General features: G+C 31.0%; 3 protein-coding genes across 3 annotated transcripts in view; all 3 read right to left on the reverse strand.

The window, feature by feature from the left end:
* Nucleotides 1-2,225, reverse strand: part of LOC108781487 (uncharacterized) — a 43,737-nt gene extending 41,512 nt beyond the window's left edge. The window contains exon 1 of the mRNA XM_018549453.1: nucleotides 2,059-2,225. The gene's annotated coding sequence lies outside the window, so the exon portion shown is untranslated. The remainder of the gene's footprint in view (nucleotides 1-2,058) is intronic.
* Nucleotides 2,226-8,471: 6,246 nt separating this feature from the next.
* LOC108781494 (MFS-type transporter SLC18B1) lies at nucleotides 8,472-16,464 on the reverse strand. The gene is made up of 8 exons (XM_018549465.1): nucleotides 16,124-16,464; nucleotides 13,372-13,467; nucleotides 11,208-11,498; nucleotides 10,366-10,486; nucleotides 10,052-10,275; nucleotides 9,665-9,840; nucleotides 9,350-9,518; nucleotides 8,472-8,784 (listed from the first exon to the last, which is right to left on the reverse strand). The coding sequence occupies exons 1-8, from the start codon at nucleotides 16,229-16,231 to the stop codon at nucleotides 8,476-8,478; spliced, it is 1,494 nt and encodes a 497-aa protein (XP_018404967.1). The 5' UTR covers nucleotides 16,232-16,464; the 3' UTR covers nucleotides 8,472-8,475.
* A 1,699-nt stretch (nucleotides 16,465-18,163) lies between these two features.
* LOC108781500 (protein takeout) lies at nucleotides 18,164-26,701 on the reverse strand. Its single transcript, XM_018549474.1, has 5 exons — nucleotides 26,573-26,701; nucleotides 26,326-26,504; nucleotides 22,080-22,172; nucleotides 18,862-19,143; nucleotides 18,164-18,749 (listed from the first exon to the last, which is right to left on the reverse strand). Exons 2-5 carry the CDS (start codon nucleotides 26,447-26,449, stop codon nucleotides 18,445-18,447), a joined length of 804 nt encoding a protein of 267 aa, XP_018404976.1. The 5' UTR covers nucleotides 26,450-26,504; nucleotides 26,573-26,701; the 3' UTR covers nucleotides 18,164-18,444.
* Between the last annotated feature and the right edge of the window lie 652 nt (nucleotides 26,702-27,353).

The following is a 27,353-nucleotide window of genomic DNA, read 5'->3' on the forward strand; positions in this document are numbered from 1 at the left end:
TCTATCGCTTCTCGGCTAACAGGCCTGTATTCCCTTCTCACATTAAAGAGATGCTGCGTGAGATTGGATTCCTACGGGAATCCTTTAGCGGTATGAAACCACAGGATGTTGAATCGCCGTCGAGATTCCAGCGTGGATACAACCACCCACGTACGAACGTGTTCGTTCCCGACATTAGGCTAACGTGATTTGATCTCCGACGATGTATACGTGCACATACGCACGATACTTACGTCCATCCATCCGTCCGTCTGTTCGTCCGTTCGTTCATTCGTCTGCTCGCCCTAACCTTCCCTTCTCGGACACGCCTGGAATCACAATTTCAAATACCCTAGCTGATTGTAACCTACACGCGAAATAATTGAGCGCGTGTCTTTTTTCGGCGTAAAATCGAAGGTGGTTCATAAAACGAGAGCCAGCACCGCGCGACGATCAAAACCAGCTATTATAATCGATAATTTTCTCGAGGCATTTCATACAACGGAACGTCACGCCATATGGTAAGCGGTAAAATGAAAATGTATTGGTTCTTCAAACATAATTATGTGTATTTACTAAACCTTAAAATGAGATTAACATGAAAAAAATTGCAAGTGTATCAATCGTGACCTATTTTTGAAAACCTAAAAGGAAAGTGGATCTATCAATCCTTGTGACTAATTTTTGATTTTTATAAGCGGAACGAATGCTGTTCCTTATCGCAGAAAGACAACAATTTCGTCCATAGAGGATGTCGTTAAGACAATAAAATTACAGGAAAATTATTTATATTGCGACAGCAATACACGTGCAATACATCACTGTCTGATGATAAATTGCAATGATGTTTATACGAGCGTGCGTGTATCGTATTTCTGCTACCAAGTACAGAGAGCAGATACGGAGCGTTTATGAATCGTAGCGCCTGGCGACTGCATCGCGCATTCAAATCACCGGTCAGTGCTCCACTCGGCTATTTACCTCCGCGGCGAGCCGGGGATCGCATTGCACTTTCGTGCTATGGAAATATTAACGTAAATGTTGCGGAGATTCCTGTGTGTGTTCCATAGAAGATCGCAATTACGATTAGATTAATAATAATTATCATGTTCTTGCGATAGTTAGATGAGCGTAACATCGCCTTTGAATATTCGTGAAACAAATATTTAAAAAAAATTCTACACATATTCAGAAGAACAACGTAAGGTTCCAAGATAAACCAAGATTTTACAAATCGCGTCGTGTAAATTAATTGACAATTTTATTATCATTCACCTTTCAATATTTCCACTTTTTTACTTCTCATAAAAAGTGAATGGCACAGACCAACATGTTTAGAACAATTTCATAATGTCATAAAGATGCTATAGAGGCCATTAGCGAGTTTCTAATGTCTTGAATGGATTTATGTATTTTCTAATGTTAGTATTGATTTATGTAAAATTTATACTTTATCTTATATTTGAAAAAGGAATAATAATTTATATACACATATATATGTACATATATGAGAGAGAGAGGAGGGGGGGAGGGAGGGAGGGAGAGAAGTATATGAAATTCTCATCAGTATTAAAAATCGGACACTTTTAATCTTCACGAATGGGAAAACCACTATAATCGCGTTCAAACAATATTATACGTGACAGTGTCATATTTTGAGGCAAGAAATACATTGCAATTATAATAAATATTATTTAAGGAAAAGCTGTAAAATTTTTTAAGTATGTATATTATCGTTTTCTAAAGGATTAATGTTCTCTATCCATTTAATAAATTTCTATATTCATTTAAGCTTACTTGTATTATTATCGCAAATTGTAAATGCTGTTTTTTTAATTCTAAAAAGCACAAATTTTAAAAAATTAACAGTATCTATTTAAAATTAAAAAATTTATTTTTTCTTTCTATTTATAAATAATCAGTAAAATGAAAAAAATGTAGCTTTCTTCTTTAAATAAGATATTTCTTTCTGAGGAGAATTTGTTACATAATTTTAGTCTCATAAAGTGTTTTGTACTTGTATTCTTTAGAGGATTAAGAAAAAATTAATTTCGTCAGATAACATAATTAATAACTCACCCTGACCGGTGTTCCTAGATCCCCATGGCACAGTGCACACTGATAAACACGAGTAATTTCTCTCTCTTTCTTTCTCTTTCGTCACTGATAATGCGTATCGAAATCCCAAAATCGTGCGCACGTTTCACTCGCGAACGAATCGTGACGAAGGAAAAAAAAGAAAGGAAGAAGAGGAGATGAAATAAAAAAAAAAAAAAATCAAAACAAGAACTCGCGGAGGATGGAAGTTATAAACCGCTGAGAGAAACGTTGACGATCAGCACGTTCCGCGGCAACTTCCCCTACGACAGAAACGGACTTCAGAGTCGGGTCTCGGCCGTTCGTTCTCAGTGCAAAGGACCCACGGGTCTTTGCGCTTGCGCATCGGGGCCCCTCTACCGGTTGACAGGGCGCAAGGTGGGAGGAACGACCGGCAACCCCCTTTCCACAGACCTGCTCCTTTTCGCAGGTTACTTGTACGTGTGCGTGAGCATTATGTTTGTCTTTACCTGTTTGTGTACCTGCTCAGGTGGCAGCACCTCACCTGATAAGTGCACCTGATGGTAGGTCGAGGAACAAGGGAAGTGTGGAGCAAGGTGGCTGTCTTTTACACGACAGCTGATTTCGATATTTACGATATGATTATTCTTATTTCTATTCCACAAGGACGATGCTGATAAAGATACTGACATTTTTTTTGGACTTTTCCATCAAATATCTAAATAGACATTCTTTGCTTTGATTTTTACAAGTTGATAAAAAAATTCGATTAAAAAAAATATGGATCCTATTCTATACGAGGGAGTAATCACTTAATGTAATCGTGAGACGGAATCCCTGAAATTATTATAAAATTTATATGAAATTTCGATAATTACATATGTAAGTACAAGAAATAATTGTGTAATATTAAATAAAATCGTTTATTTTACCAAATGACCGTATATATAGTGAGGAAAATTATTTGCCATCAAAGAAAATTATGTAAAATTAAATGAAATCATGTAATCTGTGGGACAATATTTCAGATAGTGGTTACCCCTCGATTCTATAATTCTTAACGACTGTCATAACGATATCTCCCGATATCTTTATATTGTTGTTGCGTAGGTTTTCTACATAGTATCATAAAAAAACTGCGCAACAATAATGTAACGATACTATTACAGTTATTAAGAATTATAGAATAGGTGTTTAATAGTTCTATTCTGTAACTCTTAACGACACACAGTAATTATATCTTTATATTGTCGTTGCACAGGTTTTGTATATAGTGAAAAAGCTGCGCAACAATGTAACGATATTGTTACAGTCGTTAAGAATTGCAGCTGTTACAGATTAGATTATAAGCCTCCTATTCTGTAATTCACAGTAATGATATCGTTACAATGTCGTTGCGCAAAGGTTTTAACGTACATGGCAAAGAAGCTGCGCAACGACAATGTAACGACACCAATAGTCGTTAAAAGTTACGGAATAGGGGCTTGACTCAAAAAGTAATTATATATGAGTCCTAGGAAGACTGTTTCAAACCTTCAAATTTATATTTAATTAGATTTGAATTAAACAAATGTTCTGAATTAACAATAACAAGCTTCGACTAATTATTTATTTCAAATTTCACTTTCTTTTGTCATGGAATTCTTTCAGCTAGATGTACGTACGCAAATAAAGGGTTAATTGCACATTTAAGAATGAAATTAATTTCGGACACTGTCTCTTCAATTACGTTAAAAGGGAGCGATTATTACGTAATTGCAATAATTGCAATCGTGTTGCCCTCGACCATGCTGTTCCTTCCGGCTGGATTCTTGCATTCAGCCAGCCGGGACGATAAGATCCGTAGGAATTCGCGACGTAACGCCTTATGTCTCGTCATTGAGAATCGTGGGGGAAAAGAGGACCGTGGGGTGTCGGGTCGAAAGGAGGGAAGCTAGTGCTTCGACGAACACTTCGATGCACACCGGTGAGCAACGCCGTATGCGTTAATAATTCCCTCGTCTTCCTTTCGTTCCTTCACTTCGCTTTCGTGCGCGGTTGTGTTTAAAGAGGGTAAGACAAAGACTCTCGGATTCTCTCTTTCTCTCTTTTTTTTCTCTGTCTACTCTCTTTCACTGCTTCCTTCCGCTCGTATGTATATGTATATACGAAGCGCCTTTTTCATCTTTACTTTATAAACATACTTAGTTTTACGAAGGTAAAAATGTAATTCTTTGTATGAACAATGTTAATATATTTAATTGATGTAAACAAATTCTCTACTTACTTAGATGTATTGTATATCTTTCATAGATTATTTTATTTTAATTTACTTCAGGTGCATTATACGAATTTGACATATTTCACGTGAATACAATGGATCAATAAATTAATTTTGATATGTCAATCATCGATTTGATATGCAACAATCACATAATGCGAAAGGCAATCTTTAGCAAGAAGTGCCGAATAGAGTTTTGCTAGCGCATTGTAGAAATAGCAGAATCATTTACTGACAGGTCGATGCACACGAGTGAACACGACGATCTGTGGAATACGAAATAGTTACGGAAACAGTAGCGCGTTATTTAGCTTTACGTGTTGCACATTCTCGTGCAGATGCAATAAAATTAGTTAGGAAGATGCTTGAGTTCTTGCAATAAACTTTAAACGTTCGGTTAGTCAAATAAGAAAAAGTTTAAACAATTTTTGTATGCATCTTGTATCGAAATCAATAATTTCATTAAAAAAATTATATTGTCTGTTTTAAAAAATTTAAACGTAAAAAGATAGTTTCCGTAATAAGACGATATATAATTCTTAGAATTGTTATAAGTAATATAATAATATATATATTAAATTTGTAATACTCTAAATCGTATTTTCATGTCAGTTTTAAAGTAAATCAATTTATTAACAAATTGAACATCACAATTGTCTGATAAAATGCAAATGGGTTGTGTTTTATGATATAAATAGACTTTAAAGTCAATTATTGAAAAAAGATTTATCTAAGTTTAAGTATCTTAAAATGGTGACCAAACATGTTAGCAATGTGTCCTTTCTCGGAACCGCGAGATTATCTACTTTTAATATTTGAGTTATGAATCATCGACGCACACATTTGCACGTGCGGAGTTCACAGAACGCGCCTTTTTTTTCGCATTGTTATATATCCACAGACGGGAGCGAGAAAAGAGACAGTCGTGCATACATTGTTAAAGAATTCGTGCACGTGTGTGGGCGTGTCGTATGCGTGAACAGCTTGGAATTCAAAATCGAGCGCAGGAAAGAACTGCGTTTGTCAAGCACGTTCGACAACTCGATACGGTAGTTAAAAGCATTGAGAGATCTATGAAAGTGAATTTCATGAAGAAGAGGAAAGGATGCGTATCTTTAAACAGGAATGCATCAGCTTCTAATATATAAGATATAAACAGAGGGAAAAAAAAAAGAGAAATATTGTACGTAACATTGTAAGAAAGTCTTTTTTTCGTTTTTTTTTTAAAGAAATTGAAAATTTTATATGTAAAACTAAAGCTTTATTAAATAACATTTTTTTAATTATTTTATGTCAGATCTTCGTTATCTCATTCTCATTAGAGTAGTTAATTACATGTATTTAATTAACGAATACATTAATTAATGTATTCGTAAAACAATAATAGCATTCACAGCAGAATTAAAAAAATTAATTTGAAATTATATTTTAAATAAAAAAGCTTTTATTGGATAGATTTATAATGTTACAACTGCTACTATACGTGTATTTATCCTCTATTATTTTATTTTTATATATAAAAATATCCTACAATATTTTATAAAATATATTAAAAAGTATATCCTACTCAAACATGATACGTTACTCATAATCATTCAGCGGTGAAATAATATTCTCTAAATTTTTTGGAGTAAAATCTCTCTTTAAAAGACTAAAAATTGAGCCAGTTTTGAAAAAAGAGTAAAAATATTTTCACTTTTGAACAAAAGTAGCAGATTTTACTCTTTAAGAGTAAGATATCATTCTTTTGTTGTAAATTTCACTTTTTTTGGAGTGAAATTTGCTCCAAGAAGTGAAAGTCGTTCTAAGATAAAGTTTCACTCCAAAAAAAGGAAATTTTATTTCTTTAGAATAAATCTCACTTCAAAAGAGTAAAAACTCTTGTTCAAGAATGGATAATTATTACTTTTTTGCCAAGACTGACTCAATTTTGAACACACTTCCAAAGATTTAGAGTATATGTATAATTAAAAATAGTATATTTACAATTTCAATATTTAGATTCTTTCTCGTGTGAACAGTTGCAATAATGATTGGCAATAATCACGCAGCAAACTTGTTACGAAAGCCATTTGCACATGATATCGACGACACCATTAACACCCACAACGTCCGTTACCTTTTCTGTTGCAACTTTAACCTAGAATTATGCCGTTGCAAGTACAGGTTTATGCAACGGCATAATCGCATAATTCTAGATTCAAGCTCCATCAATCAAATATCGGCCAAGTTTCTCGATTTGTTCAATGCTATAAAATATTCGATATTGATGCTATTTTTTACGCTATAAAATAGAAACTTATATAGCAAGATGATTACGCCGTACTTTATACTGTTAAATTTAATATTATATAAAACAAAGAACCTTGATTATAAATGTTAGATACACTAGTCGTGATGCGGATCATAAGGGCAATATTTCTTTTTGAAGAAAATAACACTATTCAACGATTATCATAAGCTGTATTGATAAAATGTATGTTCCGATTGAAGAATGAAAGGAGAGTAGAAATTTTCGAACGTTCCGCTATCGCGCTCGGGGATTTTTTCTTCATAGACACTGGAAATAATCATTATGATAAAGCCAGACTTAAGGAAAAATTAGTACGTCGAAATACTTAAGATGAATAAAACCATGCGATGCGCAATGCTCAAAGTGAAGGTACTAAGATAACAAATGTTATTATAAAAAATGTAATCTATATCATTAACATTTTGTGGCGCAATATTATTTGCAATTGATCCACAATTCGGAATTAATTTTATAAATAAATTATTAAATCGTAACAGACTTTTATAACGATGGCGAAAAAGGATTTTTATATTTACTTTATTTCGATGTACCAATTTTTTTCCTTAAATATGGTATTATTATAATGATTATTTTCGATCTCTTCAAAGAAAAATACCTAAGAAAACATAAAAGTAAAACCATTCCTGATCAGTAGCGAAACGCGTGCATATGTGTGTGTGTGTGTGTGTGGGTAGATGTTATTGCAACAGTAATAGTAGCGGAAGAATCGAAGTAGACTTGAGTTTAACAGAAAGGGTAGAGTGTAGCATGAGTCCGTTAAGTAAACCGTGATAAAACGATCGGCGATAATGCACTCTGTGAATACTGCTTGAAGCATTTTATGCATCCACTATATGTTTTATTCGACTTTCTTTGGAGATTGGTTGTTTTATCCCTTAAATATTGTAACTTTTGTATATTGTGTTACAGGCAAAGTCCGTGTAATGAGTAATGTTAACATTGTCCGAGTTGCCTGCTGTACAATGTCGGTATTGCCCGGTCAACAACCTAACCGCGTTGAGTAATGTTGACATTACCCGAACAAAGTCGACACTGCCCACTTGTGAATTTTGTCCGTAACATGCAGTCTTTAAAATCTTAGACATAAGAAGAGAAAAATCTCACAATTTACGTATCATTATTCTAAAATTACATTTACATTTGATTGTAAATTACATTCCTCTATCGATTTAATTAGTACTGTATAAGTGAAAATATTGTAAAACTTACTTTTTTAAGAATAAAAATTAAGGTAGTACGTGGTCAAGATAGTGAAGACAGCGCGTGAAAGGAATTCGCGTATTTCTTTTAATGGGTTAAATCATTGATTTACGAAACTATTTTTTTAAATTCTTATGATAATGATCATAATACCTTACTTTATGATAACATAACTTAGTTCAACATAATTCAATATAGTTGTGATACATTATATGGCATCAGAGAAATGATACGTATCCTATATGTATGCATATGTTAAAATTTTGCGTTTGGTGATGTAGATAAAATTAATTTTAATTTTGCTGTACTAATAGACGTGCTTAAGTTAGTTTTTTTTATTGTCAGTGCCACTTTATATCCTTTTATCATGATAATATTGTAAATTTAAGTGGGCTTTATGAAAATATTTATATTATTATCGTATAAATTTTATCATAAAGATATTAAGTTAAATTTGTGGTTATTATTAGCTTACCGATAAAGCAAATAATGGAACATTAATTTTTACCTGATATTCTTTTTGAATAAGAAATAGTCTCTTATGTGTATTTGCGAATTGAATGATTACGATGATGGGAACCAGAGAAGTGATGACGAATGGAGTGACAAAATCTAATCTTATACTCTTATTGCCGTTTCCGGACACAATGCTGAACGTTCGTTATCACGTGGTGAGCTCTAGATAACGTTTATTTTCTATGGAACCGTAACTGTGAGAGTAGCGGCCGCTGTACGATGCCCTGGACCATGCACCGGCTCTATTCGAATAACTGTTACACACGATCAGCGAATTCATGCCGCCGGGCCTGTCGATCGGCACACCCTGGCCCCGTCCATTCGGATGCACACTTCTGCTACCGCCTAATCGGTCACTCTCCATCAGTGGTGCTCTGAGATTTTCAACCGTCGAGATTTCGACATATGGCTTGGGTGCACGACTGCAGCTGCTCAAAAACACTGCGGCTATCACGCCCTGCGAAAAAAATTAATGCAAACAATTTTATTGTGGTTTAGACACAAACCACCGAACAATTATATTGTATGAAAGTTTAAATTCGAGATATTTGTATAGTTTGTAAATAATCGACAAATAATGTTAATTAATTTTTGAAATCGAAAAATTTGATTTTTTAAAGAGTTTATGATTATTCAAGTAAGACGAAATTTTATGCCTAGCTAGGTATCAATGACTACGTTTACAGACACAAACGGTAGTTAGTAATTGGTCAATCAAAGTCATTCAATTCTTCAGAGGAATTGTTTTTGCGTATTGGCCAATTTTATAACTATGGATATTATTAAAGGATGTGCGTGTAAACATAGTTTTGTATATAATTGTAAGTATAGTACTCATTTTGAGAGTATAATTTTAAATTTTTATGATTCTTTTTGCAAAGAAAGATTGCATTAGGCTATGGTGTTTCTTTTTAAACAGCTTACAACTAGATTTGAGCTAAAAAACCAATTTTTTTAATTGAAAAATATTCTACATATTATATATGATATATATTGTACATCAAATAAATCAGAGAACATACCACTAGCATGTGAAGTAACACGATAAACATGGAACCATTTCTAAAACCGATTTTATCCAGTAGAATTCCAGCGATGCTGGGTCCGATAAAAGCTCCAAGAGCAAACGTACTTGTCCATAATCCGCTGATAAGGCCATAAGTTTCAAGATTATTTGGAAATCCAAATGATCTTGACATGAAACACGAATTAAAAGCATTATCCATTTATAACAATGTTTGAAGTTCATTAATTTACAACTTAAACTGCAACAGTTGACTTGCGCATTGCACGAAAATAATTGAGATGATTTAGAATTATTCTTTTGCACGACTTACATAGATGTCCGTAAGGCATCCGTGAAGCTTGCAACCAGTTGAGCAGCCATGCCTAAGCCATGGATCACGAGTCCGCTGATAGGCATCCAGATTGTAATGGTCGACGGGATAAACGGTGCTGGACCGACCAGCGAGAAACCGATCATTACGAGAAAGCAACCAGCGACGGTTGCTACCTGAAGAGCGTTACGTCTTTTTTGTGCTGATATATATTTACAATGATATCTTAAATCTGATGTAATGCGTTGGGGCGGAGGCGAACTCGTGATTACGCTTGGTATTATTTGTGATGTAATTATTGCAATTTATGGAGATAATTCAATTGAAAGTTGTAATTTTATGTAGAATCTTAATAATCTTTTTTCTATATTTGCAATATGAAATTACCTTTGGGTGCCAGTAATTGTCGCAAAGCCAGCCCCATGCAGGCGCAGTTAGCGCGTAGGTACCGCCATTAATCACAAACATTAGTCCTAACACGACTGGGCTTAATTTGAATTGCCTCAGATGCGGTTCCAGTGTCGCTTGTAAAAATCCGATGCTCATGCTCGTCCCAATTATTGACATGGAGGCGATCATCACACCGGGAATTCTCAAAACTTTCATTACTCCTACGAATTCATAATAAATTATGTATTGTATATAAAATCAATATAGGATCGTGATCACATGATTTAAATATTTATTTGAATAAACACTACCTCCAGTATTGTGTGCATCATTATCGTTGTTATTATGTACCGGTAAAATGAAAGCAGTGCTAACAGCTGCTACGAACAATGCTGAGCCAAGGACCGCGAATGGTGTGGTATATCCTCCTATCTAATAATACAATATAATATTAATAAGTCCAACACACGTACCGAATCTTTTATACAAATGAGGTCTTTTCGCCGCGTTACTTGAAATCCTAAAATATTTTTAAACTTAAAATAAGATAGATATATATTTAGGTGTTGAAAAAAGAGAAAGTGAAGATGCTGAATGTAAAAAGTGCATGCAACGCAAACAGACTTGCGATACATATCATTAGAGTTAAATAAATAATAAAAATAGTATTATTTTTCTACCTTTTACTCAATAAAGATAGTACAATATATATATCACTTGGGTTTTGTAATTTGATACGATAGTTTTTTTTATGAGCACGTATGTTTTAGCAACTTTTAAGAAAAACCTTTTTTAAATAGTACGTATTTACGTAATTGGCATTTAGATAAAAATATTAATGTGCTGCAATTAACGCGTTATTTTGCGAATATGTACAAAATGTAGATATCTGCATTTAAAGTATAAGCGAGACTTATAAGCAAATCACTAAATTGAGGAAAAAATTATTTGAAAAAAATATTAATCGATTCAATTAAATGTAGCAGTCATCATGGGCTGTCAAGTAAATATTTGTTAATTTAAACAAATAACATGTTTTAAAGTTTATAAGATTTTGTTAAGCCAAATATGTAAATGTTTAAACTAAATAATTACTATAAATTAAACGCATTCAGTCAAGTTAATTTTTGTTTTTAATGTAAGAATATATTACCTGATAAAGTGCACCTCCAACAGTAGGACCTACAATAAGGCCTAAGCCAAAAAATGTTTCCAAACTGGCAAACGTCGTACCAACATTATTGGGAAATTCTTTAGCAATAATGGCAAAACTAGCTGTTAGAAATGCAGCATTTCCCATTGCCTCCACAATTCTAATTAAGAAGGATAGAATTATAAAAGGATAATGACCGTCGACTTTATCCAATAAACCGAAAAATATAGCGCAGGTTCCTGTAGTCAGGATACCACCATTGAATAGTAACTTCGGACCGATTCGATTGAGCTGCGAAAGATAGTAAATTAAATTCAAAAGAGAGTTGTGATAAATATTAATTTTTTTTTTAAATAGTACGAAATATTGATTCCAAATTGACGAAAGAATATATTAATAGAAATGAAATGTCTCTTGCGTATAAAGTTTCATTTTTATAATAATGTATTCTTGCACATATTTCATCACTCTCAAAAAATATTCGGCCATTTAGCGATTCCGTGTAAATAAATAAAAAAAAATCAGAGGATTTTTTATTTATATATATGACCTCAAGAAGATAATTTATAAAATAAAGGAATTTCGTATAACGTACAAAGTGCTAGCTGGATTTAGGATTAGAATCCATTTAATGTTAGAAGAATGTCTTGTATGTACTGATATCGAGACTGATATGCATACGGTAGCACGTAAATGACAAACTTCTTCATATAGTATCTTGTATCTTTTATTTCAAAAGATTATTTTAGTTATTATAGAATTTTCTATAGAGGAATTTACTTTTAATTATGTATCTTCATTTTTACATAATAGATGCATGTAGAGTAAGACCGCCTAAAAGTACGCATTGCTCAAGAGTTCGCATTGAGCTATATGACAAAACTATTTGATCGTAAAAATTGTATTTCACACAAAATATGCCTTTTTGATTTGCTGATCTGTGATCGTTGCAGCAATAAAGGAGATATTTTAAATTTTGTGATTTGGATCATTTTTTTTCTATGTTTAAGGATGAATTGATCGATTTTTACATTAAATAGTTGCTTAATGAATCCGTATGATTTATATTGTATACATGCATGTTCTGCTTCGTATTTATTGATATATTCACTTAATACCTGTAATAATTTTTATATAGTCATATTAAAAGTAAAAAATGAAAATTATGAACTATAATGCGAACTCTTGAGAAGACACTTGTTTGCATTTTCCTTTTCTTAGTAAAATTAATCTCCTGTAAAAACGAATCATAGTATTACATTTATACTTGATAAACTTCTAGTTTAAAGTGTAAAGAATAATCTAAGCATTTTACTGTCCGAACTCAGATCCTTATATCGGTTATATAGTTTCAAAGAAAAAGTGCGCACTCTTGGGCGGTAACCCTATATATGTTATATGTAAATACACGCGCCTGATTTATGTAAGATTTTTTGTTTAGAGGAAATGATAAGAGGAATTCCCCGCTTATCGGCAGAATATTTTTTCTTGGATGATGATACAATTTTAAGCTCTACAAATTTTAAAAGTAATACAACTTATATGTATATATATATATTCCTTACATTTTGATAAAAATTTAATGCAAACAAAATATTATGAATGCTAAAATCTAATTTTTTTTTGTTGAAAATATTTGCAAACTTTTGGATATATTTTTTTTTATCAAAGTGTAAAATATTATATATTTTCACGCTTTAGCAAAAAAATAATAATCCACAAATATCCGCACGTATAGCTATAGATGAGCCTGAAAAACGGCAAGATCCAACGCTACGTGTTGCAACCTTAATCATTACATAGGTTCACTTGCAATTCGAATTTCATGTATTTGCGATATTTATAGCTCTTTATTTTTATCATTTTTCTGATTATTTCGTAATATTTATCTTCAATATTTTATCTGTAGCGATAGCCACATTATTTAACAAAAAAATGTCTTGGCTCAACTGAAATACTCAAGGCACGAATAAATGAAAATTTACAACTGAATTGAAAATTAAAAGACTTATCTGTAATCTATACAGATAATTATAGATAAGTATTATATTACTCAGCTTTATCTATTTAATGTAATAATTTGATTTATGGCGAGAAGGTCACATCGTGACGTTGAAAATGCATCTTATGCTTTAATTGATATAATTATGTCATCTGCACTTACATGTTGTCCGTAAATTGGGCTAATAATAAAGACCACCAGCTCGAAAATCCCAAAGACCAGTCCATATTCTGATGGTGACGCTCCTTTTTTTTCGGCCTGTGAAAAAGGAATACTTTTGTCAATTACATTTGTACATATTGAGTTGAGCAAAGTTTTTTATGTAAGAGAACCTTTATTTTATAATATCTTTAAGTTAAAAATGAACAAAATTTAAATTTAAAAAAAAGGTTTTAAAGCTTGAAATCTCTACTTTCGAAAGATTACTGTATTTTTTGAGTTTCTACGAATTTGGTAACTCTACCAAATTTTCTTTGCACTTTGGAGGTCTTTCACGTGCCCCAAAAAAGTTTACGAAAATTCAACTATCGTGAAGGCTTTCTTTACAAAATTGGTTTTTAAAAATATTTCTATGATTTTTTGTTCCTCAGTTATTCGCGAGTTAAGTAAAGGGGCATACTAATTTTGATTGCTCATAACTTTGTTAAAAATCATCATACCGCAATTAAAAACACAGATTCTTAAAGCTGAAACTTTGCTCTATCGAATCATATAATTGCAACATTTGAAAATTTCGTAACAAATGATGGATTGGGGAAGAATCTTTTTACATATATGTAAAAGGACTCTCCCTAACTCAATATATGTTATATATTGTATTAATTCGTTGATATTTTAAGTCATTCGAAATATTGGCGACTCGAAGATACATTGAGCTACGCAGCAGTGTGGTCGACTATCGCGTCGCACTGCAATTAATACTTGTCGAGATAATATCCCGATAAACTTTAGAGCTTTGCTCCACGCGTCGAGACTATAATATACAAACTGAATTATCAAATGTCGCCGTTTGTCTTGCGATAGATGAACAACATTTTCAGACACGTGTATCATTCGTAGACACGCATTTGACACGTGTTTCTTCGAAATTTTACTTAGATTTGCGAAAAAAATATTAATTTTTTGGCATTTGCTGATATTTAAGAAATTATCAGCTCGATCTTATATGTAAGTTTTCTCTTTTTATTTCATAATATATTGCACGTATGCAATCATACATTCGGTATTATGTATTGTTATTAAAAAGATATTTAAAAAATAAGTTAAAGGTGATTCATTTATTAATTAATTAAAAGAAGAATTAGACAGTTTTTCCGGACTACATATTATTATGCAATAAAAAGAAACAAATTACAGTATAGGCTTGTTTACTAAGAGGTTTCATTTCCAACTTTTTCGTTATTATCGGTTTGTACGTAATAAATTTTTAAATCACAGAAGCAAATAAATTCTGACGTGCTATAACGCATGTAATTTGATAAAAATTGCTTTTTAATGGACATCCACTTCTTCTTATCACAAAAAACATGACATTGAGATTTTGCATTTCTAGTAGTGTGATTTATTTTTGCACGCGTGAAAATACGATATCGATCTTATTAAGAAAGAAATTAATTGAACTTGATGGACTCTTCGACTTATCGAGAAGATTCCTTCAACGTACGTTAACCTTTGTACTGCTGAAAAAAATGATCTGAATTTTGATAATTTGACGTCTCTGAAAATACTTTAAATATTGTAAAAATGCCGCAATATTTTATTAACTTTTACCAATTAATTGTTTTATTATAATATACCTAATATTTTAATCACTGCAATTTTGATAATTAAAATTTCGTTTAAAATTTATAACAATATAGATACATATATTAAAGAATATATATATTTTTTATATAATGTTTGTATGTGTGTGTGTGTGTGTGTGTCTTTTATATTATGTTTTAATTTATATTATATTTTTATTATTAAATAATTTATGATTTAATAAATGGAATACGACAGAAAAAAGTCATGGAAAGTAAAAAATAATGTGATAGCGACTGAAAATGTTCTTTAAAATGCTTAATGTATTAAAGGTTGAAAGCATGAAAAAATACTATTCACATTTGGCATTAGAAATCCTCCGTTTTGTTAATGAAATATTATTTATACGATTTTCTTTACTGAAAATCTTCTTATACGATTTATACAATTTTCTTACTGAAACATAAATCTTGTACTTACATAATCTTTTGTATTTTTAAATTCAAGAGAAATATTTATATATTCTATTTCTGTTGACTTTCTGTATACATTACAAGGGTAGTAAGACTATAGTGCTATTTGTAAACACTTTGGCTATCATGTTCGAAATTCTTTTTGACACGATTAACTATTTCTTTTAATCTTTTTTAATTCATGAATTACGAAGTATTTACATTTAATGGTACCGTGAATCAATGATAATAATTTTGTTATGTCTATAAACGCGTGTAATTTAAACATTGTTATCTCTCTCTCTCTCTCTCTCTCTCATTTGAAATTGCGAGAGAAATCTAAAGATTGAAAATTTTTTCCTATGATATTTTAAATAAGAGTTATGATCACCGCTAGTTTCTACCCTGGTGGAAAAAATTTTACGAAAAAGCTCAGATAAACTACATAAATTAAGGCAAAATCTTATATAGCAATTCTTAATTTTTCAGATATTCATGGTAGGATGTAGAGTGGCGTTGTTGAGAGCGTTTTTGGTTTTTTAAACAAATAACGTGACTTTATGTTCTACTATGAATATTTATATTCATAGAAAAACCACAAATTTCTAAGATCTTGTCTCAATCTATACAGTTTTTGGTAAAAATGTTTTCGCCAATACATTGTACATACGTCTTACTAATGCAATTTTTTTGAAGAATCCGTAATCATCGATCCTTACCTCTTGAGGGTAGAACGGTGCTTGCAGTGAGACGCAAATGGCATTTGCGAAATCGGCAATACTAATGACAATCAAGGTAAGCCATTGTCGCTTGGTGAACTTAGCCATAATGTTATCAATTTAATTCTGTACACTTCTAGAGATAGCTCTTCACACTCGTATGTGTTTTGTGCACCGTGAGATCGGACTGGATCAGTTATTTCGATCAGCGAAGAAGATCCGGGACGAGGATTTTCGGAGAATTTAAGTGTGACAGACACCGGTTTAGCCGTTATTCGAAAGACTACTCACTCTTATGGCAAATAGTACATATTTAGTACACAATATTTATACACACACACACATAGTATCTCGTTGTGTCTGCCTTATTTGATTCGTGGCGCGCGCGCACGCGTTTACTACGTGCGTGGCTGAACGTCTTTGCCGCACTACTCAAGATGCATTGTTCACTTTTAAGGACTTCACAAGAATCGGGAGAAGAGGGTCGGAGGTCGAATGATACGTCCTACCACGATTCTAATTTCATTATCGGCCAACGCGCTGCCGCGCGACTCGCAAGTGTGTTACAGGGCGTGAATCTATAACGAGCGTCCGGCGCGGCGAATTGGAGCTTACTTTTATTCTATTTATAGTACTCCATTTATCTATGTTATGCTTTTTTTTTACAATTGCTTTTACACGTCTTGTTCTTTTTGTATCTTAATGTTATCTAAGAAATTACATTTAATTTGTGAATTAGCGAATATTTAAATATCTTTTGAATCATCAAACAAAAGTTTTTTAAAAATGAATTCTTGAACTACATCATTTTTGTAAAATCTAATTGCGTTTAACAATAAGTCGTCTAACACAGTTCAACAATTTTATCTTTCAACTAATTCTTTTATGTGAGGTTTTTTTTATTTCGAAATAAATTAGTTTTATAATATTTTTACTTGTAAAATAAATAACAATAATTGAAGATATTGATTTTAATGTATATTTTTAGGTATCGCATATAAGATGCAGTTTATTTGGCTTACAACGCTCGAGAATATTATTTGTCCTTGTTTAACATTTGATAAATAATAATGAAATGATTTCATTAGCATTGTGAGCGTCAAGTGAAACGCACCCATAATGACATGTAAATGAAAAGATTAAAAAATAATTAACATATCCAAAAGAAAAGTTAGAGTTTAAGAAGATCTTAAAGTCTGTATTACTGATTAAATCATATAATTTTTGTATAACAATTACATTTTTCCTCTTTTACAAAAAATTTCAAAATTTAATTTTTCTTTTCCGTTTCTTAATCCAATATGGTCCTCTAGAGCTATTATGTCGTTGCACGTCATAACAATTATCACAATATTTGCTTCATATAAAATTGATGTAGTGATGTGTCAATGACACATGATTTGTATGTAAATTAAATGCTATTTCCAATACGACTAATCATTTTTAGAATCTTCTTAAATTAGGGTAGGAATTTTTTATTACCAATTATTAACTTTTCCTGTAATTAGAGTTAATTCGATGTGACAGGTTCTTTTATTAATTTATAACAATTTGTTCTTAATTGTAAAAATGCTGTACGGCTACAGTTTATTTATTTCGAGGTAGACATATTTATTTCGTTGAAGACAAATTTGTATACATGTGATAAAATTATTAACACTTATGCGCTTTACTTAATACATATATCTATAATTTATACAATTTTGTGTGTGATAACGTTTCTAGGTATTCTTATGATGATAAACCTTATGACATGATAAATTACAACGTATTATAATTTAATAAAAAAAATTGAACGTTTAATACAACTACAATATAAATGTTTGTGAATTACACATTATTTTATCAATTAATAACAAAATGTAACAGTTTAAATTTAACAATTTTAGAAATGTAAGTAAAAGAAATATTGTTTACATTGTCGATCCAGATTATTTTTCAATCGGTTTTAACACAATAAATTTATAGTTATTATTTATTTTAATTTAAAATAAGTGTGAGTTGCATTAAAAAAGCATTGATCTTATTTGTATGACTATGATTATGTGTGTTTTATCAGTGCTCGCTACTCATGAATATCTCTTACGCATTATATATAAATCTTAACAAATTATGATTACTAACTATTTATTATGTACTTTTATAGTAGGGATTATAGTATCCATAGATTATTCCAGCAATATTGCAGTTATATTACAGAAATAATTTATGCTGTATGAGATACCTTTTTGCAATTAAGAAATGTACGCTTACGTTTTGATGAAGTAATGCAACATGGATATCGTGTGTGAACTTTGTACGTCCTTGGAAATTGGGAACTATTACGAATCGTGCATCCAAACTTTTAGGGGCATTCTGGTGAAAACACGGTTCAGGAAATCCTTGAAGTATTTACCGAGGCTGGAGCTGGCCGCTGGTCTCATTTCCTCAATTATTTCTTTAATATTCTGATTCAGGAATTGATTCATTGCCTGACCGATAACGTTGTTGCCGTTCAAGTGATCGTTTATGCGAAATCTGGCTCGACCGAGACTAAAGTCGATTAACAATCGAGAGACCTTCATGTAACGAGTACCATTTTTTACTTCCTCGACACCTTGCATGCGAGTGATTGCCTTTACGTCACCTAAAATGACGAATAAATACCAAAATGTGAATATGCAAATTAGCCGACTGGCATATTTGTTTAATAAATTGTAAAATTAGCGTTTTGTTGTACCTCTCATGAGAATTCTTACCGAATAACGCCCAAAAATCGCCGTGACTTTGAATGGGAAAGAGAAGTACGTTTCCATTTATGTCATAGCTGCCATGAATATCAATCTTCGGCAAAGATAGGTGCATATCGAATCTATATGATGATATGTTCACTCGTACTTTGTTGACACTGTAGTTTCCTGGTCCTATCGTGGTGATGTTAGTGAAAATCGCCCTAACACGTACCGGACCTTGACCATTCTCCATCTTTAGTTCGGGGATCACCAATGGCTCTATAGGAGGCACATCCAATTCCGGGATACCTATTAAGAAATTTTAATTAGAAACCATTTCCAATTAGCTTACAATTATTGAGAATAACGGAAGTGCACGGATTTTAGTAGGAAAGATAACTTTACTGCACTATCAAAATAATTATGTAAGACAATCAAGCATAACAAATAACGCTACACAATGTTTTTTGACATCATAATAACCGGTTTGAGCGTCATATGTAATTATTTTTGACGGTCTAATAAAATTATTTTCTATAGATCTATATCTCGCTAAATTTTTAGACACTTCAGCGAAACCGGTCTTTCCGTATATGTTAGTCATACTTTCGATTTAAACTCACTACTCAGTAAATTTTATAATGAAAAGTCTATACGGTACTTTTGTGATATAATGTCGCGCTTTTGATTAAAGCAAGTTTAATTAAAATTAGTAGACTTAATCTTGAGATTTTGAATTGTAAATCGAAAAGTTCAAAGATTTTTACAATCACGTGTACACATAATCTGCACACTGAAAGGTCATGCACAGTGACTTTGTAACTATTACGTATTCTAATTGTATGAATTTTCTATGTTGCTAAACATAGAACAGCTGTGACGCGGATACATATGATAAATTTATATAATTTTATGTAATATGTATAATTTTATACCTGTTTTTTCTACAATAATAGCCGTAAGCGCAACTGTAGAGAAAAGTCACTACTGATATAGGTCTTCTAAAGCGACACCCCCATATTTTTCAGAAACAAACTTGCATTTTATTAATATTATACTAATAAAAATATGATCTGCTTAATTAAAGAAGTATAAACTCTTAATTGATATATTTGTGGCTTGTTTTTATACCAAATCAACTAAAAATGAATTTTACGAATGCGAAAGTAAAATTTTTGTGATTTTTTTTGCAAATTGTGTAGTTCAAATAATACTAACTACGTTATTGATAATATCGTTTAAATGGTTATAGTTTTCTAAATCAGTTTTATTCACCAATCACAGTCAAGTATTCTCCTCATATTCAACTTGATTGGACAATTCTTACAATTATAACCACTTACAACTACGCTTACGACTATTGTAGAATAGGCACAATAGTCATGGTTAAATAGTTGTGATGTGTGTATAAAATATTTTTATATATTTTATATATATATTTAAGGGATATTGCTGGCTAAATTCCAAAGAAGTTGAATTCCAAAGAGATCGCTGTTTCACCGATTAAACCTGTTTTACACACATACGATTTACTATATATTGACACATTATTACTACATCAATGCATACATACGTTCATATTATACAATTTCGTACCGAATTAGGTTTAAATCTAATTCTGATTTACTAATCTAGAAAATTTATTTCATATAAGTGTGCAAATTGTAGAGCTTTTATATGAAACAAATATTGTTACGACTTGACAAATGAAAATTAGGTATTGATTTTAATCGGTAAAACAAATGAACTTAAATCTTGTAATTTTATTATTATTATCATTTAATAAATATAATTTAATATCAAAAGAAATATATACTTTTTCTTTAGTTTTAAATGTGTTTAAAATAATTTAAAATTTGCTTGATAATTTAAATTTTTCTTTAAATTAAACATTGAATAAAATGCTTCAAAACAATTTTAATTTGATGCGACGCAAAACGTCGATTACAAATTTATAATGTACATATATTGTCTGTCTAATTGTAATACTTATATATTTTTTGATATTTCAAATAATTGTAATATAGTTTTTTATTTTTATGCTTTTAACTATATTTTGTATGAATTTGAATACCTTTTATATATTGTATAGATTTTCAATTCATTTTTTAAAAAACATATCTCTATAAAGTATGAACTGTCATTTTACGTTTCATTTACGTATATTCATTTGAATAATTTTTAACTCCTACGAAATTAATCGCTGTCGTATGAAGTCAATATTTTCTAACGACGTCGTGCGTGTAATTGTGCTGCAATGCTTTTCTACGAAGTCCAGAGTTCCGACTTTGCCTATTACATAAAGCATCATTGTAAGTCTAAATCAGTTGTACAAATTTTCACGATATTTACCGAGCTCGAGGAAAGTTTACGCTCTTACGACATGAGAATATACTTTATGTAACAATCGCTATTAACATTTTATTACTTGTGGGCTTATTTTGGTAATTGATATATAAAAGAAGAAATAAAAATGAAACTTTGAAAAGCACATCAAAATTGATCGCTCAATTATAAATTGGAATAACAAATTGTATGCTTTTAATTTTAAGCAAAATATTAATAAAGAAATGCGATTTTACAATAAATGAAATTAAATTTGTATTTGTAAGTAAAATTTTACAATGCCTAAAATTTACATGTTTTTTTTAATCTTTTAATGTGTAAATACTATTTTTTCTGTTTTTATGTTATAATTCTTAATTATATTGTAAAGCAAAATATCGTCGACCAAAGACACTAGTAAACACTATTAAAGTCAGGACAGAGCATATATATATTTGAAATACTTTGATTTAAAAGACAGTATTTGTAAGACAATTGTATTCTGTATTATGCATTTCAACGAACCGCATGCAAATATTTTGTACTTTGTGTTTTATGGGAGTATATAAAAGTATTTTAGTATTAATAAGGAATGATTGAAAGCATGTTTTATTTGGTATTTTAAACACTCTAAGGTTGACAATTAATATTATTAATTGAATTAAAAAATATAGAAAATTTACAATGTTTTAATTTCAAATATAAAATACATAATACTTTCATATATTCTCTCCGCTGAAATACAAAATACAAGATATACAGTATATGTATATACTTGTATTGTAAAAACTGTGTTTTAAATAAAATTATTTCAAATAGATGCCGAGCCTTGTGATTAAAGTGATGCGATTATGTAGCTTATGTCTTCTGTAGCGCGTGTCATGCATTACGCTAATTTGATAAATTGCCGTTTTACTTACCTTTCACCAAATACGGATGGATATGAGCGAGCGTGTTAAGAAAGCACGCATCGATCTTTGGGTCTTTCCTGCTGCACGGTAGTACATATTCGGCTGAGAAAAAAAAAAGAAAAACTTTACTGTAGGTCAATCAAATATTATGCAATGGAAATTATGTAATTAATAATAGGCATGCTAATAATGGTAACATGCACGATATTGAGTAATGCTAATCGCTAGTCTTTACAGGTAACGCACGTATTTTGATGGCCCTCATTAATCTCCTTGAGTGTACATGTAATGTACTTTTCGGATTTAAATATGCGGATATATTAGAATATCTTACTAAAATTAATGATTTTTATTATATGTACTTTATGTTTTACAGTTTGAAAAGAGATAATTTCACATCTCTCTGGAACATTCTTGATTTGGAACTGCTATGATGCGCTTCTAGAACATGAAAAAAATGAGTAATTTTTCGAAACAGTGAAACTTTCTAAAATCACATTATTTATAGTTATTGTTTTTATTTCTAATACGAAATGTTATATAATAGTTATATTAAAGCATTATATGTACAAAAATATTAAATAATTAAAAATTTATATACATGCTGTATGCTTATTTAAAAAAATTTATTTTATAGAGTAATTCAAAGTTATTTTCTATTTATTTTAATATTTAGTGATGCAATACTTAGTATTTATTTCTTTTTTGTATTTAATTATCTCGTTAATTAATTATTAGGATGATTACATAAATGTTAATCTAGGATGTATCATTTATTTCTCTAAAAAAAAAGCCATTAAGACTTTGCATAGTTTTATTGCATTAAAAGAAGCTTCAATAAAATTATTTATTTTGAATAATACTACGATTTCATCATTATTTCAAATGAGCAAAATTACCGATGCAACATTATGATAGTTTCAATGAACTATTACCAGAAAGCATTTGTCATTAACTTGAGCAATACAGTCGAGGTCTTCTTATTTTTTACCATGATATGGTATAATAGAATGATGTACTTAGTAGTAAAATGACGTATACTTGTTCTAATGAGAACTACTCAATATGGAATAATAATCCGTTTTTCAGTGAATCGCTTTGCAAGAGGTCTTCTTTTTTTAAATATTTTTTAAATAATCATTATTTTTATGGACTTTGTAATGCTAATCATCAGTTAACTACGAGAGAGACTGAAATGGCAAGAAAGGACAAAAATAATAATTCCAAGACCAAGTCAATTTTGAATGTGGTAATATTTAATCTTTGTTATTAAAGTCTATGTCAAAGAATAGAGATTCTCTCTCTGTCTCTCTCTCACACTCAATTTTTTTGTATTATTATTACGTTTCGCATAGGAATCTGGACCACTTGACGCATCACTGGCATGGCTATTACGTTGCCGCTTTCACTCGAGACACCGATTGACTCGACCGAGAACGAACGTGGGCAAAATAAAAAACAAAGAAAGAAAAAGTACAGCACGGGTTCTAATGCTCACCGCTACCAAAACAAGAAAGTCGATTTGTAGGACACTGTATAAGAATCAGCACTGCTGATTGCATACGTATATGCTAATATTGGTTTACACGATTCAAAAGTGGTGATGTCGAGCTTGATGATAAATCTTTGGACAGTGGAAGATATTAAATTAGAAGTGTTGCTGAATTAAGATTCGGCATAAATATAACAAAAACTTGTAGATAAGTTAACACTCACTCAAGCAATGATTTTCAAATATTTAAGCGCAGTGAAAAAGGTTTATAAAGAAGAAATCTAAGCAGAATAAGACGTCATCTTGATGATTTAAAATGAATCGTGCATGATTGATTGAAAAGTGATGCTTAGTAATCATTTCGGAGCTATTTTGATATAATTTTGGTGTCATCATGACTTGTGTTCTACTTGAAAAGATACATGTCAAACATTTTCTAAAGCTCCAGTTTCTCCCTCGTTTCCATGACGTGTTGAAAAGAAGATATGATTTAGCTTTTGCACCTTTATTTCGAGAGTTTAATTTACTAATCCAACATGTGCTTCTCGTAGAAATGTCATCACTCATACTGTAATGTATACGGAATGAAGAATCGGTGGTGCTTTGCGTACATCGTTATAACATCGACTTTACCGGTACTTTCTCCAAACGATTGCCGTCGATCCTCGACACCGCAAATTACGCAATCTCTGACATAACCTTCGCCACACCGTTGAGAAACGTTACGCCATGATCCGAGACATTATATTGGCGAAGACCACCGTGGCCAGTGTCGTTTTGCACACGTGGATTATGTTGTTAGCTTGACTATTATTATTGTTAGAAATATTAGATAAGCAGCTAATCTTTTTACAATGAGTACTAATTGTAATTATAAAAGCAAAGTGATTGCAATAATACGGCAAAATCATGGAACGATATCATTAAAATTTTTTGTAACAAGCTTCAATATCGTATTTTGCTTTTATGTTGCAGTCTATTTGTTCATATTTCAATTTATACATTTTTATGTTTATGAAAAGATTCTGACTTGAGATGTATTAAATGCTCCAGTATTAACTGTATTCTTGCTCTATTTGTATGAAAAAAAATTTATATTTATTTTATACCATTTTTTACTATTATTAATTATAACAAAAAACAAAATAAATGTGTAATAACACTTTTATTATTAAAAGTTATTAAAATTATTATTGTAGCATTTCGTATTAACACATTTATTTATTCTATTATTAGTTTTAATAATTATTAGAATTTTATTTTTTAAATTGCTATTTATGATTATATTTATTATTGAAATATTATTATTTACAAATTAAAATAATTTGTGCACAATAATCGTAAATAATATTTATATATTATTATGCACTGCTTTCTATATAGATTTTATACAAAGTAATAATATAACGGAGTAGAATAGTAAAATACGTGTAGCATTTAATGTTATATATAAAGAGTTATTGTATAAATAAATAGTATAGTATAAATATTGTTATGTTTAATTTATTCCTCGTCTTAGGAAAAAATGTTTTATAATAATATTCTGATTAACCATTCAATAACTAATGAAATATTATTATAGTTACTGAATATTTAATTAGTTTATTGAAATACTTTGTCCTAAGGGATAAAAAAATAATTTGCATTTTAGTCGAATAATTTAAATTTATTTAGTATTTTTAAATTTAGTATGCAGAAAACTGACCTATATAGCATTTCGAAATATTTTAGCAAGCAAGTCAATTCGCAAAAGTCAAACGTATAGTTTTGATCAAATTTTGAAAATGTCACGGAAAAGTTCGCGTGATTGATGGTTGGCAGTCACAGTGGAGAGTACAGGTGTAATCAAGACAATGGGTTTCCGTCACGTAATCATACGGTATGCCCATTGTTTATATTTCTTCGGATTACGACGAAAGAGAAAGGCAGATATGCTCGAGATGTTCAGTGGAAAATGTAAATGAAAATGCAAGGTAAGATTACACTCGCGTAATCATTTCCTATTATCTTTTCCGTTCGCACGTAATCAACGTGATTGTACATATTCTCTCTCTCTCTTGTCACTGTAGAATAAATACTAATATAAAAAATTGAATATATATTTTATGTAGAGATATAACAAATAAATAGGCCTTAACAAATTATTAATAGCAAGAATTATCAAATAGAATAATAATAAATTTTTCTCCGGAAGTACGTGAAAGAATAGACTCTTTCTCGTTTTTTTACTTTGAAGTTATAATGATTTATTGAATAGAGAAAGAGAGAGAGAGAGAATTCTAATAATATTCTAATTTAATTCTAATAATATTCTAATTTAATTCTAATAATATTCTAATGATATTTATTGAATAATAGCTATACAGCATTTGGAAATGAATTTCGACATTAAGATTAAAATTAATAAATCAATAATTATAAAATGGCCGTAAAAATAAAAATATGCGTCGAAGTTATAATTTTAACAAACGTTTATGCTACAACGCATGATAGAATTTTTAATGAGACTTTTAATTTTAAACTTCATGAAAAACAATCGTTTGTATGCGTCTGTGTTGCGGTGTCATGGGCGATCAGGAATCTATAATGAATATTACCACCGCGGAATTATATGACTAATAAACACGCATGCCGCATAGCAATTAGTGTCAGTTCAGCGTCTCAGCTTTTAACAGTCGTGTGAAATGCAATTTAATAACAATGATTGGACAATTGATTGATGATATAAATTAGGCGGAAAAAATTATTTTATGATAGTCTTACGAGTGGGGAAATCTGGCTCATTAAGCCCGATGTTGATTTCCGTGACGTTCTGGTCCTCGCAGGACACCAAGACAGCTCCCCAAAGACTCAGAAGCAGGATGGAAGCTATCCTCACGAAGGCCATCCTGTCGGTACTCTTGCCGAGAAACACGACACTCCTCACTTTTTTGTCCTTACGTCTGTAAAAATGCGAGCAGATCCTTAGCGATCACGCCATACAATTGATTATCCCTTGCAAGGGGCTTACAAAAAGACTTTTAACTTGAACACCAGCAACTCTTCCGACAACTCTTTGAAGGTCGCACAAGAAGTGATCGCAATGTCGATAAATTCGCGAAAGAGACTGATGCGAGGAAGGGATTTAATGCGAACGAGAATACAGAAGACTCTGGCCAACAGAGTTGTACGGTTATTTTGTGATAAACTAAGGACGGGACCCCTTCATATCCTGTCTTATATGCGCCGTTCCCCTACTCTGAAGGTATAACCCACTACTGCCTGCTGACTTTAAAGAGCCAGCCATCGTGATTACCTCTTTCTACATCTGCTGTGACAATGCACCCTGAATCGATGTTCTATGACCGGCTACACACAAAATTTGCACATGGTTGCGATAATCTCAACAATCGTGATTGGATATTGTTGTCGAAGTTCTATGTTTACGATAGAAACATTCTCTGGAAAGACTGCTATGGATTTTCATGACTTTTATCGCTTGCCTTTCACACCATGACATTTGGTTACATTAGGCCTTAACTATTTTTATAGTCCTTTTATTTTTGTAAGATTGTTCTTACAATTGTTTATATCTTCTTCGTTGTAAGAAATAAACTCACAAACCATAGTGCTATGTTGTGTGCACACAAGTTTCTATTCAACAAATTAATAAAAAAATATTATACATAGTAATTAATGTATTATATATTATTAAATAATATCTTTGTATTTTTGTACTGAATCATGTATTACTACAATTATATATAACTGATTTAAATAATTTATAATTTGCATCAAATTTTATACCAAAT

This window comes from Cyphomyrmex costatus, unplaced genomic scaffold, assembly GCF_001594065.2.
Source record: "Cyphomyrmex costatus isolate MS0001 unplaced genomic scaffold, Ccosl1.0 scaffold825, whole genome shotgun sequence".
In the NCBI taxonomy this organism is placed as follows: Eukaryota; Metazoa; Arthropoda; class Insecta; order Hymenoptera; family Formicidae; genus Cyphomyrmex; species Cyphomyrmex costatus.

Excerpts from the sequence above, each read along its gene's own strand:
- LOC108781494 (XM_018549465.1), bottom strand. The coding sequence starts at position 16,231 with ATGGCTAAGTTCACCAAGCGACAATGGCTTACCTTGATTGTCATTAGT. Across the intron at positions 9,841-10,051 it reads ACAATTACTGGCACCCAAAG|GTAGCAACCGTCGCTGGTTG; the intron begins GTAATTTCATAT and ends AACGCTCTTCAG. Across the intron at positions 9,519-9,664 it reads GATGCCTTACGGACATCTAT|ATCATTTGGATTTCCAAATA; the intron begins GTAAGTCGTGCA and ends TTTCATGTCAAG.
- LOC108781500 (XM_018549474.1), bottom strand. The coding sequence starts at position 26,449 with ATGGCCTTCGTGAGGATAGCTTCCATCCTGCTTCTGAGTCTTTGGGGA. Across the intron at positions 22,173-26,325 it reads TGAGCCAGATTTCCCCACTC|CCGAATATGTACTACCGTGC; the intron begins GTAAGACTATCA and ends TTTTTTTCTCAG. Across the intron at positions 18,750-18,861 it reads CGATTTTTGGGCGTTATTCG|GTGACGTAAAGGCAATCACT; the intron begins GTAAGAATTCTC and ends TCGTCATTTTAG.